Genomic DNA, 15035 nt, shown 5'->3' with positions numbered 1-15035 from the left:
AAAAAAAAAAAAAAAAAAAAAGGGTGTATCCATTTCTTCTGTTGGCCCTCACCATGATCGGGCCTGGCTGTACAGAGACTCAAGTTTACTATTTCATAAATGAAGAAGGTGAGGTTCGGAAAGGCTGGGTGATTCGCTCAAGTTCCCTCAGTTTTAAGGAATGCAGTTTGGACTCCAGATGAGGGCTTGTCCCATAGTCCTTCTCTCTGTAGAAAATTGACAATGGGCACTGGTCATGTCCAAGACAAATAAGTCAGATCTGCCCCTGGGGATGGTCGTTAGTACAGCTACTCTGGCCTCCAGACTGGACACTGTCAGTCTCCTCTTGGGCTCAGAGGTCCAGGCCACCGCCTTGAGGCCTGGCTGAACTGCAGGAGGGCTGTGAGAAGAGGCCTGCTTTCTGCACTGGTGGGCCTAAGTGAGACTGAGTCCTCTTAATGTTAATTAACTAGTCACTTGTCTACTGTGGCTTCCACTCAACTCACTGCAGAAAAATGTCCAATCCTGGCCAGAAGAGGTTTTTACCTTATTTCTCTCAATGGAAGCCTACCTGACTTCTACTCACTAGGTGACTGTAGCCCCTTATACCCCGCTGTGACAGCCAAATACATCTCCTCCAGATGTTGCCAAATGTCCTCTAGGGAGCAACAAGAAATAAAAGGAACTGAATATTTACTGAGGCTCTTCTCTACACATGCATTTCTATTCACCAACCAGGGACAAAGATGACCCTAGATGTTTTATCTCTAGATCTGCACTGCCCACAATGGTAGTCACCAAGCCACGTACTTAAAGCACTTGAAAAGTGGCTGGTGTAACTGAGGAACTAAATTTTAAAATGTATTTTATCGAAGTGTTCTATGTGTAAAACACACACCAAATGTTAAAGACTTAGTACAAAAAAAGAATATAAAATATCTTTCATCCGTTGTTTAATTTTGTTTCATATTAAAATAATATTATTTTGGATATACCAGATGATTGTGAACTTAAGATAGCTGGGCTTCAGATTTTTTGATTTTACAATGCTACTAAGAAAGTGATATCTATTCAGTAAAAAGTGCACTTTAAGTACCCATGCAAACATTCTGCTTTTCACTTTCAGTGAAAGTCTTCCATAAATTACATGAGATATTCAGCACTGTAATATAAAAAAGGCTTTGTGTTAGATGACGTTGCCCAACTGTAGGCTAACGTAAGTGTTTTGAGCATGGCACATTTAAGGTAGGCTAGGTTAAGCTATGATGGTCCATAGGTTAATTGCATTAAATGCATTTTCGACTTAAACAACATTTTCAACTTATGATGGGTTTATTGGGACATAACCCCATCATAAGTTGAGGAGCATCTGTATTGAGTTAGATACGTTATATTATTAAAATTAATTTCACCTGTTTCTTTTTGCGTTTCCCATGCAACTCTAAGAAATTTAAAATTACATGCAACATTCAAATTCTATTTCTATTCGACAGTATGGCTCTGGAGGTTTATAACATAGGATGATTTTGTCTCTATAGGATATTTGGGAATGTCTGGAGATGTATTTGGTTGTTACCATTGGGGTTGACAAGCTGCTGGCATCTAGTGGGGAGAGGCTGCTAAACATCCTACAGTGTACAGGACAGCATCCCCTCCCCGCCACGCCCCACAAGAAAGAACTATCTGGGCCCAGACATCAATGGTGCGGCTGTTGAGCAATCTTGCCATAGAGCATGAATTCCTTGAAGAATAAGCCAAGGAGTCCAGAAGAGCTGAAGAGCTACTCGGAGCTAGATGGGCAAAGAAGTGAAAGCTGTTATTGCACTTAGTTCTCACGATTAGCTATGATTGTGGTTATTAATATTTCCATTTCTCCAAATAAAGATACTAAAGTCTGGAAAAGAGAAACAACTTATCCAGGATCACCAGCCCAGAAGGTGGCATTGCTGAGAGCTGAAATCAGCCTCCACTGTCTCCGAATGCCAGCCTGTCCCTGCTACATCATGTGGTCCCACAGCTCTCCGAGTTGGTGTTGATATGAAAAGAGGCTGCCTGTGCTTAAAGCCTAATATCGCCATCATTCAGACCCAGGCAGTCATTATTTACATCAGCCATTATTGCTACCAGGGGCCGAACATTAACAAAAACACCCTTTGAAAGGGATAGCACTCACAGGCACCTCACACATCAAATGAGGCTGAGAAACCTGTGGAAATAAATGGATCACAAGGAAATAAACCTGTCAGAGGAGGAACGTTCAGATGCCTTGGAAGACAAGAGGTAAGAACAAAAGCACCTGATATGGGATTGGCTCTGTTTAAAGAAAATACTATCTGACTGCTCGACTTGAATAGAGCCCAGAGAACAATGGCCCAGCAGACACAGAGCAGCCTGCACACACTCTGGAGAAGCACTGTTTCTCTGTAAATTGGGGGCATGCACAGTGGCAAGAGTCACTTTTCTCCCACTGTCCATCTGCACGCTCCCATGTCTCCATCTGCAACTCCCACCTCCCTTTGGGAAGGGCCTCACATAAGGTCGGGCGGGGGATTGATATTTGGTAAAGGCCTACTATGTGCTATGAATGCAAACAACATTCCTAGCATTTCTGTCTTTTTTTTTTTTTGACAGAGTTTAGCTATTTTTGCCTAGGCTGGAGTGCAATGGCTCAATCTCGGCTCACTGCAACCTCCACCTCCCAGGTTCAAGCAATTCTCCTGCCTTGGCCTCTCAAGTAGCTAGGACTACAGGCATGCACAACCACACCTGGCTAATTTTTTGCATTTAGTAGAGACAGGGTTTCACCATGTTGATCAGGCTGGTCTCGACCTCCTGACTTCAGGTGATCCACCCACCTCAGCCTCCCAAAGCATTTCTAATTGAATTTTTAATATGATGGTATGAAGTATTTATGATAGTTTTGCTGGTGAAATAAGGCTATGCAACTTGCTTAAGGTAATCTAACAGGGACTGGCTGAGATGAAATTCCTGTGGTGTTGGCAGTGACACACTGGAGTATGGGTGTCCATGGCAGTACAAAGGCAGAGACAAAACTGGCCCATAGTGGAGGCTGTTTAGGCTCAGCCCCAGTCTCCTTTACAGGGCTGGTGCGCCCACTCTCCAGCTGCTGTGGGTGCTGGCAGCATATGGCTCACAAATACCTCCCTTCCTAGAGAAGTACCATTAGGCAAAAGGGAACCACTTTTCCAGGAGGTCATGCATTCCCATGGCAGCCCACAGCCAGTAGCTGACCAATACTGGCCCCCTTGCCTCAAGGTGGAATCAACTCTTTAGTACATTTCCTACTCCAGACCTCCCCTTTGCCCCAGGGGCTCAGGCAGATGCAGGTCTCTACATCCTCCTATAGCTTTGTTCTCTGCCCTATCTCGTCTTCCTCCCTTTCTTTCTTCTGAGAACATTCTGCAATGAATAATTTGCACAAGAATCCCCATCTCAGTCTGAGTGTCCAGGGAACTCAACCTAAGACATTCACTAGCAGTGATGTCTCTGAGTTTGGGAAAGGGGGTGGACAGGAGTGAACTGTGAAGGTACTAGATGCCCAGACTGATGTCATCACTTCCTGCTGCACTTCCTTTTCCACCATGATAAACTGACCGGTCAGGGATTAGTAGACCAGAGGCCATTGTCTGGGCAAGGACTTTGAAAGAGGTGACAGTTAAAGGTTCGACATCTCCAAGAAACTTCCCATTGACTAAAAAGGGACCCTGCAATAAAGAGGTCTCTAGGTTAGCAGATTGTCTTTTGAGTACTACAGTGGGCATCAGCACAGGTGGGCTCTGTGTCCTTTGAAGAATGGCACACATTTATGTGAAATGAGCTCTACATATGGTGTACTTGAGGAAAGGGGCTGGTATTTATTTCAAACAAATACAGAGACTCTAAACTGGGCATACCCATAGCAGCTCCTCTGGCATTTATTATCATGTTTAGTCTCAGATGCCACGGCATGTGTACAGTCTACTACAATGTAAATGGTGCCCCATAAGGGGTAGGTGGGATTATTCCTATTTAACGGATAGGAAAAGTGGGGCTGATCATGGTATGGGTAAATTGTCAGGACAAATGGTAGACCTGAGATCACCATGAGAGCTTCTCACTTCCTAAGCACAGAATTGTTACATCAACTCTTTTTCAACTTTAGATCACAGCTCAGCTGTCACTTCCCCTGTGAAGTACTCCCTTGGCTGCACATGGGTTTGTTTATTCTGAATACCCTGTACCTTTCCTCTGTAACACCACTCAAAGCGGCAAATTTATTTGTGTAGTTTGTTGACCAATGGCTGTTTCTTCTCCTGGAAAGGCACTGGAACATATCTTCTTTTGCTCATCATTGTACATCTCAGTGCCCAGAACAGTGCCTTGCACCCAGTAGGTACTTAGTAAGCATTAGCAGAATGAATGAATAGGTGAGTGGATAGATGAGTATATGGATAGAAGGATGGATGGATGGATGGGCAGATGAATGAATGTGTGGGTTGATGGGTGACTGGGTGGAGAGATGGGTGGGTGTACTGGAGGGACTGCTGGTTCCTCTCTGGTGCACCTGGCTTGGAGGACTCACTGAGCGTGGGCAACTCTCCCCTCCCACCCACCCGGGGCTCTGGTGATCACCTGTGGTGAGGAGGCAGAGTGGAGTCCCCGGGGTCACCTGGGCGCTGCCCATTGGTGCTGACCACAAGGAAGCCAGTCCCCAGGCAGCATGCAGAAGAGAAGGAGAGAAAGAAACACACATGAAAACGTGCGGCACAGTGAACAAAACTTCAATTCTTGTGCTCTGAAGAGCTCACACTAAATAGCAAAAGAACATCATGATTTAACAAAACAGGGCCTGAAATAGATTTTTTTAAAAAACGAAACAAGAGGCACCATTTATCAAGCACCCACGATATGCCAGGTACTTTTCTGGGTGCCTCACATATAATGTTTCTAAGACTTAGAACAACCCAGAAAGGTCAGTGTGATTATAAATAAATCTGCCATTTTTCCACCAAAACTTCTTCTGCCTTAGAGTTCCCTTTCTGCATAAATGGTGCCACCATCCATGTAGCTTCTCAGTCTAGACACACAGGAGCCCTCCTTTTTATCTGATGTCCCTCTTATAATCAATCACCCTGCTTTACTAATTCTATCCCAGGAAAACTCTTGAAGCTGCTTCCTTCTCTTTAATTTCATTCTCGCTTTGTTCAAGCCACTCGTGCTTCACATACGTTATTTAAGCAGCCTCCCATCTAGTCTCTCTACCTCCAGTCTTATTTTCCTTCAGTCTTACTCTCCATCCTTCAGCTGAAATACATCAGTGCTGCCTCATTTTCCCCAATGTAAACTTCAAACCGCCTCACCCAGCTCACAGGCCCTCCATGATGAGTCTCCTGCCCACCCCTCTGGTCTTGCCTCTCTCCACTACCACCACCCACCCCATCCCAAGCATGATAAACAGCTTTCCATTATCAACAGCCCCCCACCTTTTTGTCTGTAAGCCTTCCCCAGGTGGGTCACTTTGCATGGGATAGTGTCCTTCCTGCTCTCTCACCTGGCTGACAACTGCTCATCCATCAGGTGTCAGTTTAGAACCCCTTACCTCTAGGGAATCTTTAGTATGTCAGTGAATTTGGGACAGATGCCCCTCCTTGTCTTCCCATAACACCCTCATCTTCCCTTCTTATTGTACTAACATCACTGTATTAGAAGTGGATGTCTTCTCTTTAATTCTGCAGTCTCCTTGAAAGCAGACATGGTGTTTCATTTACTAGTGTACTCATGTGGCCTTGCATTAGTAGGCCTGGCACATAGTAGGTACTCAGTGAATATTTGTTGAATAAATGAATGAATGAATGAAGAAATGGTGACTCATAGAATTTGCAAAACTGCTCAAGGTCACTAACTGGAAGAGGCTGTATTCAAACCCTGGTTTGTCTGGCTTTAACGTTCCTGTGCTTTCAAATCCACCCCTCGCCTCTCTAAAGAAAATCATAAAAAAGGTTGAAAGGTGTTTTAGGCTTGGCCAGAGACTGCAGCTTTCTCCAGTGGTCCATCAACAACGCTGCAGGACGTTCTTATGCAAAATAGAGAGGGTAGAGGATGCCAGACCAACTGATAAACAGAAAAGACATAATTTCAAAAATAGCACAGATGGCAAACTGGATCAACAGCCATGAACTACTATAAAATTTAACCACCAGTAAATAGTAATCATAATACTTTTCCCTTAAAAAAATGAAAAGTTTTGCTATTTCGAAAGCACAGTCTAAGTCAGGGGTCAGCAAACTATGACTTGTGGGCCAAATCTGGCCCCCCACTCCCTGTTTCCTGTGCAGCCGTGAGCTATAAATGCTTTTTACATTTTTAATGGTTGGGAAAACAATAAAAGAGTAATATTTTGTGACACATGGAAATTACATAAAATGCAAATTTCAGTGTCCATAAACAAAGTTTTATTGAAACACAGCTGCACTCATTCGTATATATATCCTTATACGTATGGTTGCTTTTGAGCTACAATGACAGACGTTAGTAGTTGTGGCAGAGACCATAAGGCCTGCAAAGCTGAAAATATTTACTATCTGTCCTTTTACAGAAGAGTTTGCTAGCTCCTGTTCTAAGTAGCTATTTTTTAGTTTGTTCATTTTTTTTATCCCAATGCTTTGAGGTAGGCAAGACAAGGACTGTCAGCCTCACATGTCAGTAAAAGAAATGGAAGGCTTGAGAGAAGAGACGACTCACATGTGCCCACTTGGCCTCCTCCAGCAGCCTCTTAACTGTTCTTAACATTCTGTAGCCTTCTCCCTGCCTGAGTCCCCGTTCTCTGATTCATTGTCTAAACTATAACTAGGGTGTTCTTCCTAAAAAAGGCAGCCTGCATAAGTACCTCCAGGGGCTCCACCATTTAAGGACAATGCTTTCATATGTGTACACACACACACGCACGCGCGCACACACACACACACACCCCTCACAGTGGGACTACACAGAATCCTGGGTGGCCCCCTGATTGCTCCTATGGCCTGCTAGCCATCATTCCTTTGCCTTGTCCCATTTAAATTCAGTGGCATGCTCTCTTGCTTTCAATGATTTGTGTACCTACTCCCTTGGCTTAAAGATTTTCTCGACTTACTTTCCAGTCTTGTTCAACATGATAATTGTCACTCTTCTTTCAAACCTTATCTTAGTGACCACAAATTCCGAAAAAACATACCATAAGTTGACTTATATCTCCCTTGTTGCCCTCCAATTACATCCTGATTTTGCCTTGACCACAGCCCTTATTGGACTTATATTTATTGGTTGGCTCTTCCATGAGCTACTACTTGTTGAGTGCTTTTTATAAGCCAGGTATTATATTAAGTACTTTTGATACATTAGCTCATGAAATTCTTATATTAGCCCTGTGAAGTAAGGGGTGTTATTGTCATTGGTTTATAGATGGGAAAACTGAGACAAAGAGTAATTTGGTACCTTCTCCTACCTAGAATTGAAGACCATCCAAATCTAAAGATGATGTTTTTAACCAGTAGGGAATGTGAGATTACATATCAATACTAAGTTGTACTTGATACATGCTTACTGAAAGGTAAGTGAATACATGAAACTCTGATTCAGTATTTCTCAGTCACTAGCTATGTCATTTGGAAAATTACATACAATTCTAAATCTGAGTTTCTCCAGTTACAAAGTAGAGGTAATAATTATCTCTCATGAAACCACGTTGAGGATCAAATGGAAAACAGTTAAAGCCTTAGCTGGTATGGAAGCCTAGAGGGGATGCCTCCCCACTCCACCCTCCAGGTCTACGACCCATGCCATGCTTAGCAGTAATGCTCAGCTACCTGGGGTAGGAACAGAGGGACAGCTGGATAAGGGCAGGAATGGGGAGAGATTTTTCTAGTTGGTAGGGCAGAAGATAATGGGATGGATCATGGAAATCAGCAAAATACAAAGGTCCTATTTACATATATGGTTCTAGAGATGTCTCCTGTTTACCAGTTTCTGGTCCAACTCTCCTTCTGGGGCACAGGAAAGAGTTCCAGTCAACTTGCAGTTGAGCTGTTATCATGTGACTAGCTCTCATCAAGGCTATGTAAGTGAAAGTGGCATGAGTCATTTCCAAGTGATATATTTAAGATCCAAGTTAAATGTAGAATATATGCAGTATCAAAGGACTCCTGAGCAGGGGAAGAGAAACCACTTTGATGCTTTCTCTTCCCCTGCTCAGGAGTCCTTTGATACTACATATATTCTAGACGGCATAGCAACAAACATGCCTTTGTGGTATTAAGCTACTGCGAGTTGGATATTAGCTTGTTATTGCAGCAAAGCCTAGCCTAGTCTGACTAATCCAGTTGGAGAAAAGGTAGAGGTCTCTTGCTTTCTCCTACATCACCTTGTCCCCTGGCCATATCGCCCTTTACTTGAGGATTCATTACCCTTCTCTCTTCACTATTTCCAAGCCCTGTTCAGTGTGTGTGTGTGTGTGTGTGTGTGTGTGTGTGTGTGTGTGTGGCAGACATTAATGAAAACATCAAGACCCTGCAAAGAAGGACCTTAGAATGCTGAACACCTCAGACTTCCCTTCTGACTCTTGTTCCTTCTAAAGCAATAAATGTTGAGCACAGAGAGTTGCTGCTGGGCTACAGATGGCCCTGGAGCAGACAACCCTGAAGACAAACTAATTTCTTGGTTTATTAGCTTCAATATGTTGTGGAAGTGAAGAAAGTTGAGGATTCCTTGAGCCACCTCACCTTCTGCTCCAAGACTTAGCCTGAATACTCCTGGAGACAGGCCAAAGACCATCACACAGTAAACATTCTATTATCAATTACTACTAGAAAAAAAGGCATGGGAAGAGGTTAAAAAACAGGAGACAGAGCATCCTGTCAGTGCTTGACAAATCTCACCTATCTTTTGGTATTAATGAGATTCAAAGTAGTATGATGGAAACAGATCTGAATTCCAATTCTGAGGAAAGAAGGTCTTTCTTTAATCCCTTGAGCCTATCTGGCCTATCATTAAGTAATAACCTTAACGATGACCACTCTTTATTTAGTGTGTGGTAAGTGCCAGGTTTTACTTCTATCATCACATGACACATTGTGTCAGCACACAAAGCCCTGTGACTGGATGGTTAATTTTTGCAAACCCCTTTTAATCCCTCTTCAAACATTACATTGAGGTTCCATCAAGGGGGTTTAAAATTTCCAATAGAGGGTGGGCGCGGTGGCTCACGCCTGTAATCCCAGCACTTTGGGAGGCCGAGGCGGGCAGATCGTGAGGTCAAGAGATCGAGACCATCCTGGCCAACACGGTGAAGCCCTGTCCCTACTAAAAAATACAAAAATTAGCTGGGCATGGTGGCGCATGCTTGAAGCTACTTGGGAGGCTGAGGCAGGAGCATTGCTTGAACCCGGGAGGTGGAGGTTGCAGTGAGCCAAGCTCACGCCACTGCACTCTAGCCTGGCACCTGGCGACAAAGCAAGACTCTGTCTCAAAAAAACAAAAATTTCCAATAGAGCACTTTCTCTTTATTTATAACCCTTGTCTCCAGCCTACCCCAAATGTGTTCCTTCCATGACTCCCAATTTTCAAAGGCCCCCTTTTCCCTTTATACGATGCAACTGCTTCGAAATAACAGATTTGAGATAAAGTCAACTCAGGTGTTTCAGATCTTGAGTGGATAATTCTTATTTCTAGTTGAGAAAGATGGATTGGAATTCCCAAGGTACATGCTTGAATGGCAAGAGTTAGTCCTCGCTGGTTTTCCTGAACTCTATCATACCAGCTTTTGTCTTCCTAAATTGGGTGTGAACGTGGGGTATGGAAGGGGTGTGTGTGGTGGGAGAAGTTTGGGCACATCTAGAGAGTAGCACAGAGGGAAAGAACAGAAGGCTAGAGAGACGTGCCAGCTGTTGCAGCAAGACGAATATTAAAGAAAGGGTTGGGATGGTTAAAGGTCATCTTTAGGCTATTTTATGTGTACTTATGGTATGGTTCTCTTCCTCCACCTTCTCACAAACCTTCAGGAAAATCCATATATTTCCACTGACATTTTAGGGCCTAGAAGACAGTAGGTGAGAGCAAAGGGGATACAAGTCAAGGAGAACTTGTTACACTCATGTAATTCTGAGGACCCCAAATCCTGGAGAATGTATCTCATGGGACTCAGCTGGGGAGGAATAATATTGCCCTGCCTCAACCTTCTAGCCACACAGTCTGAGCTTTCACCTCCAAAAGTTCGACAAGATTCAAGAGCTTTCCAACGGACTATCTGACTAGAGTGTTTCCTCTCACAAATGATTCCCCATTATGGCCCCTTCCCTGGTTATTCTAGCTAGATCTGGGCATGCTGTGCTCCTGGGTCCCTCCTGAAATCGCTGAGCAGGAGATGAGGAAAGGACAGTGTCACAGTCAAGCCTAGAAAAGGGATGCCCACAATCCTACACATGGCCGTAAAAGTTTACTATTGCTGTGTAGGATCTCATCCAGAAACAACAACCTATCGATGGGAAGGTCCAAGTACTGAAAAGTGAGGGCAGCATCACTCCTGTCCCTTCTTTCTCCTATGTCACCTTGTCCCCTGGCCACATCACCTTTTACTTGAGGATTCATTACCCTTCTTTATTCACTATTTCCAGGCCCTGTTCAGCTGTGTGCGTGTGTGTGTGTGCGCGTGTGTGTGTGTTTTATCCAGTTTCTTCACTTTGGATCTAGCCTGTATCATTTGAGAAATGGTCGATCTGTAGAACTGTATGAGCAGTGATTACAGTCTGGGCTTTGGCTTTCTTCCTTAGAGAACTGAGAGAGAGGATCTGTGCTAAGTAGGTCTAGGTCTCTAAGTCTCACATTAGAGGCTCAGAAAGTTAGGAAGAAAGAAAGAATGATCTATTATGTTCTGGAATATTTGGCAGAAAGGACTACTGATCTCAAGCTTAAAAGTGAAGAGACAGACTCGTAGATGTTAACTGACTTGTCCAAGGTCTAACAGCTAAATTTTGGGGGGAGGGGGGCAGGATTTGAACCCAGGTGTTTCTAGCTTCCAATTATTCGATGCAACCTCTCAAGGAAGCTTTATATAAGAGAGAATCTTCACATAGGCTCATATCAACGGGAGTGGGCATTTCCTGTTGATAGCAGAGGATTCTCACACCACCCGTGGCTGCGATTCTGTGGATAAACAAGGCATGAACACATCACTCCTCCTCTGGGCCCCAGTCTTAGCATCTGTAAAATGAGAGCATCTCGCTGAAAAATGGCCATTTAGTGTCCCTGCTAGTCCCTGAAGGAGTGAGAATCCATTATGATGAGAGGAGAGAAAAATGCTGGATGAAATGCTTTACCTCAGGCTTAGCTCTTATGAAAAGATGGTGTATTTACAAAAGACCAGCATCCAAGCCTCTTGCCTGTCGCTGCTGGGACAATGGCTTTAGTCCATTGCTCCCTCCAAGCAGAGCAAAACTACTGGTGACACTGGCCCCTCATCCCATGCTTCATTATTCTGGAGTTCAGCTTTCAGCACCCACTCCAAGGGGGTTGTTTTAATGGGATCGTTAGAGAGTGTTTACTAGATTAAAACTGTAGCTGTCTTCTGTAAAGCAACTCTGCAAACGGCTTTATGGGTTTCTGGGTTTATTTTGTCTCAGTGACTCGGCTCAGTTTGCAAATCAAATCAAAGCTGATTTTTCTAACTGCCACTCGGGCGCACCCAGCGGGAGTCTGCAGAGCCAGCTGTGTTCCCTTGACGGCTGGCACTGGAGACAAACAGGAGTGCTGCTGCCCGCTGGCAGCCAGAGTGGTTCCGCCCAGTGCAAAGAAGCAGGCATGCACCTTCCTGACCCTAACCAAGGCAGGGGGAGCAGGTCAGAGGAAGCAAATTTCACTTTCTGGAAAGAAAAATGAGACACAGAATCTATTTGGCCTCAAGAACTGATGTGCAGAAATAACAGGGAGCTAGTCTGGACTCATAACATAGAAGCTTCCTCAAACTGAAGCATCCAAAGTGTGAAGCAACTCTGTGGTGGGTAGAGAGATCCCTATCACAGCAGGAACAGAAGCAGAGACTGGCTGGCTTTCTTGTTAATGGGGATTGCAGATCCCACAGCGGACCCTTTACCTCTGTCACTTTTACTCCTACCTTTTAAGAGAATAATCCTGACATGTAACTTGCATTTGAAAATAATGAAGCCATGGAAGAATAATGGCCCGTTAGTTATCCATCCATCCATCCATCCATCCATCCATCCTTTCATCTATCCATCCATTTGTTCAGCCAACACACATTTTATTGAGTACCAATATATGCTAAGATCTGGGAATAATACAACAGTGCTCAAAATAAGCACAGTCTTTGCACTTACGTCACTTAGAGTCTAGCAGAGAGATAGACATTAAACATGTAAGCAGACTATATATATATATATATATATATATATATATATATATATATGCAAGTTGTGATGAGTGCTATGAAGGAAAAGTACAGGGTTTAGTGAAAGTGGAAAATTGGAGATATACATTAAAATAAAGATCAGGATGGGCTTCTAAGGACAAAAGGTTTAAGATGGCATCTTTAAAATACTTATCTGTTAAGATATTTATCGGTTAAGACATTTATGTATTAAGGAGACACATAGTAGCCAAAGCATTTCAGAAAGAGGGCAAGATGAGCAAAGGCCCCAAGCTTGGAAGGAGTTTGATGTGCCTGAAGAACCGAAAGAAGACCAATGTGTCAGACAGTAATAAAAGTATGGAAGCTCCGAGGAGGCTAGAGGGTAGGAGGGGGCTCAGACTATGCAAGCAAGCATGGTGGGATAGGGCTTGTGGGTAAGAGAAAGCAGCAAAATGAACAGATGACTGCAGAAAGGGAAGCAGGGGAAGCATTAGAAAGACAGGACATCTATGGGGAAAAGTACTTGGATGGAACTGGGTAACAGTTTCTCAAAGGGGACTGACCTGTTCTAGAATTGAACAACTAGGTCAGAAACAGTTTTCCCTTGTCCTGCTCTGTCTCAGCCAGAGGGCATGAATTGAGATACTTGGGTACCTCCTTTAGCAGCTGCAGTCTAGGGTATCTTTTACCAGATGGGATAATGCACCTCCCATGGGATGGGTTGTTTTCTCTCCTGGTTTAGCATTAACACCTCTGAAGTCTAAGTCCCTATCCCAAGCTTCCACATGCTACATTTTCTCAAGGATCATCTTGAGCACCTCTGGCTGAAATATTAACCTGCTGGCTATGTTGAGCCCATCCCTCATCTTCCAAAGGTAGGATAAACACTGTTGATGGTTCTAAATGCTTCCCCTGCTCACTTGCCCTTTCTAACATTTCCTGGTTTAATCATAAGAACAAAACCCGATTTTTAAATTGCTATTTTTTGCTCTGTGGCTTTCTGTTGTCTTCCTTTCAGAGTCTTGAATAATAGCTTTAAATCCAAACCATCATTTAATGCCTGTTTACTCATTGGCTGCAGTTTTCTCTCTATGGCTCTGATCAGATCTGTTCCCAGGTCTAGAGCGTATCAAGCAAAGTGCTCAAAATATCCTTTTAGTTCTTATATTCAAGGCAATCCCCTTGCTTTTTGCTATCCTCATCAAATGCCCTTATTGGATCACGTGGTAGTATCCTCATAAGAAGGGGCATTTTGAACACATTCGTACACACAAGGAGAATGTCATGTGATGGTAAGGCAGTGATCAGGGTGGGGCTTCCACAAGCCAAGAAATGACCAAGACTGCCAGCAAACCACCAGAAGCTAAGAGACATACATAGAACAGACTCTTCCTCACAGCACTCAGAAGGAACAAGTCGGCAGACACCTTGATTTCAGACTTCAGACTTCCAGAACTGTGAGACAATACATTTGTGTTATTTAAGCCAACCCATTTGTAGGACTTCCATTACAGCAGCCACAGGAAATTAATACAGGTCCATTACTTTGCAACCCTCCAAGCTGGGCAGTACCAAATTAGATCCTGAGTTACTAGAAGCAATACTACAAAAAGAAAAGGGTTGGAGACACATGCTGGAGCCAGGTATGTTTTGTGTAAGGGGCACTAGGCTTGGGGTCAAGTTAAAATGATCCTGAATGAGTCCTTAGGGCTGTTCCAACTGGCAACCATCTGGTTCTGTGGGATTCATATAGCTGATCACAGACACTGGCTGGACTCTCCAGGGTCAGGGACATGACAGCAGCAAGTTGTTTTATCACCAGAGTACTGGCCTCGAGCCTGACATGTGAGCTTCGGGGTCAGGATGCCTTCCATCAGACCCATGAAGCAGGTGCCATGATGACAGAGAAGGGAAAAGTCCTGGGAGAGACTGATGACCCACCTCTGAGACTTTGAATGCTTCCAAAATCTGTGAGACTCTCAGTATCTTCCTCTGTTAAAGAGAATACTGTTTTTAGCAAGCCTGACTATGGGAGTTTGCTCCAGTTGGTCAGGAAGGGATAGGATAAACAGAATACTGATTCCTGGCTTTAGGTTCTTGATACAAACTCTTCACAGGCAATGGATGGATTTATAATAGTTAGTGTTTTCTTTTAATAAACCCTAGATACTCTAAGCTTAATACCCGGCACCAACTAGACACTCATCAAACACGGATCTGCTTCCCTTTGTCCTATGCTCTCCAAGCATCCTTCTTATCTGATGTGGTGAGAGGGGACAGCTAAACAGTGTCCGACTGGCATTCTGCACTATTTAGTCCTCTGCCCCATTCTCAAGTGCTACTGGAGTCCCATTTCGTTGAGTTCAAGTGTTGGATCTCACTGAATTGGAAAACCAGGATGTGGATGCTCAGATTCCCCAATACCCTGATCTATCAGAGCCCTGCCTGGGCTTGGATAGCCGGGCATTCACACTCATTCATGCATTCCTATCCTTTCACACACCCTCACTTTACCTACATACACGCTCCACTCATTTAAGGAAAGATGGTAACCTAAAGCTCAGACAAGAGGGGAAGCCCTTATGCTAAGGAGAGGTAGAGAACTCTTCTGTCTGGTTCTTTAAATGTCACTGCAATTCTCTTGCACATCAGCAATGCA

General features: G+C 43.9%; 1 protein-coding gene across 13 annotated transcripts in view; it reads right to left on the bottom strand.

The window, feature by feature from the left end:
* The window catches only part of PTPRT (protein tyrosine phosphatase receptor type T), a 1128992-nt gene that overhangs the window by 190474 nt on the left and 923483 nt on the right, over positions 1 to 15035 (bottom strand). For 8 of the 13 annotated variants that reach the window (XM_037743358.1, XM_037743363.1, XM_017542238.2 and 5 more), the window contains exon 14: positions 4612 to 4668. The exons of the other annotated variants lie outside the window; for them this stretch is intronic. In XM_037743358.1, the coding sequence (XP_037599286.1) occupies positions 4612 to 4668 (57 nt within the window). The remainder of the gene's footprint in view (positions 1 to 4611; positions 4669 to 15035) is intronic. 13 annotated transcript variants of the gene reach the window in all.

This window comes from Cebus imitator, unplaced genomic scaffold (genome assembly GCF_001604975.1).
Source record: "Cebus imitator isolate Cc_AM_T3 unplaced genomic scaffold, Cebus_imitator-1.0 Scaffold141, whole genome shotgun sequence".
Taxonomy (NCBI): Eukaryota; Metazoa; Chordata; class Mammalia; order Primates; family Cebidae; genus Cebus; species Cebus imitator.
This window is presented reverse-complemented; position numbering and strand designations above follow the sequence as displayed.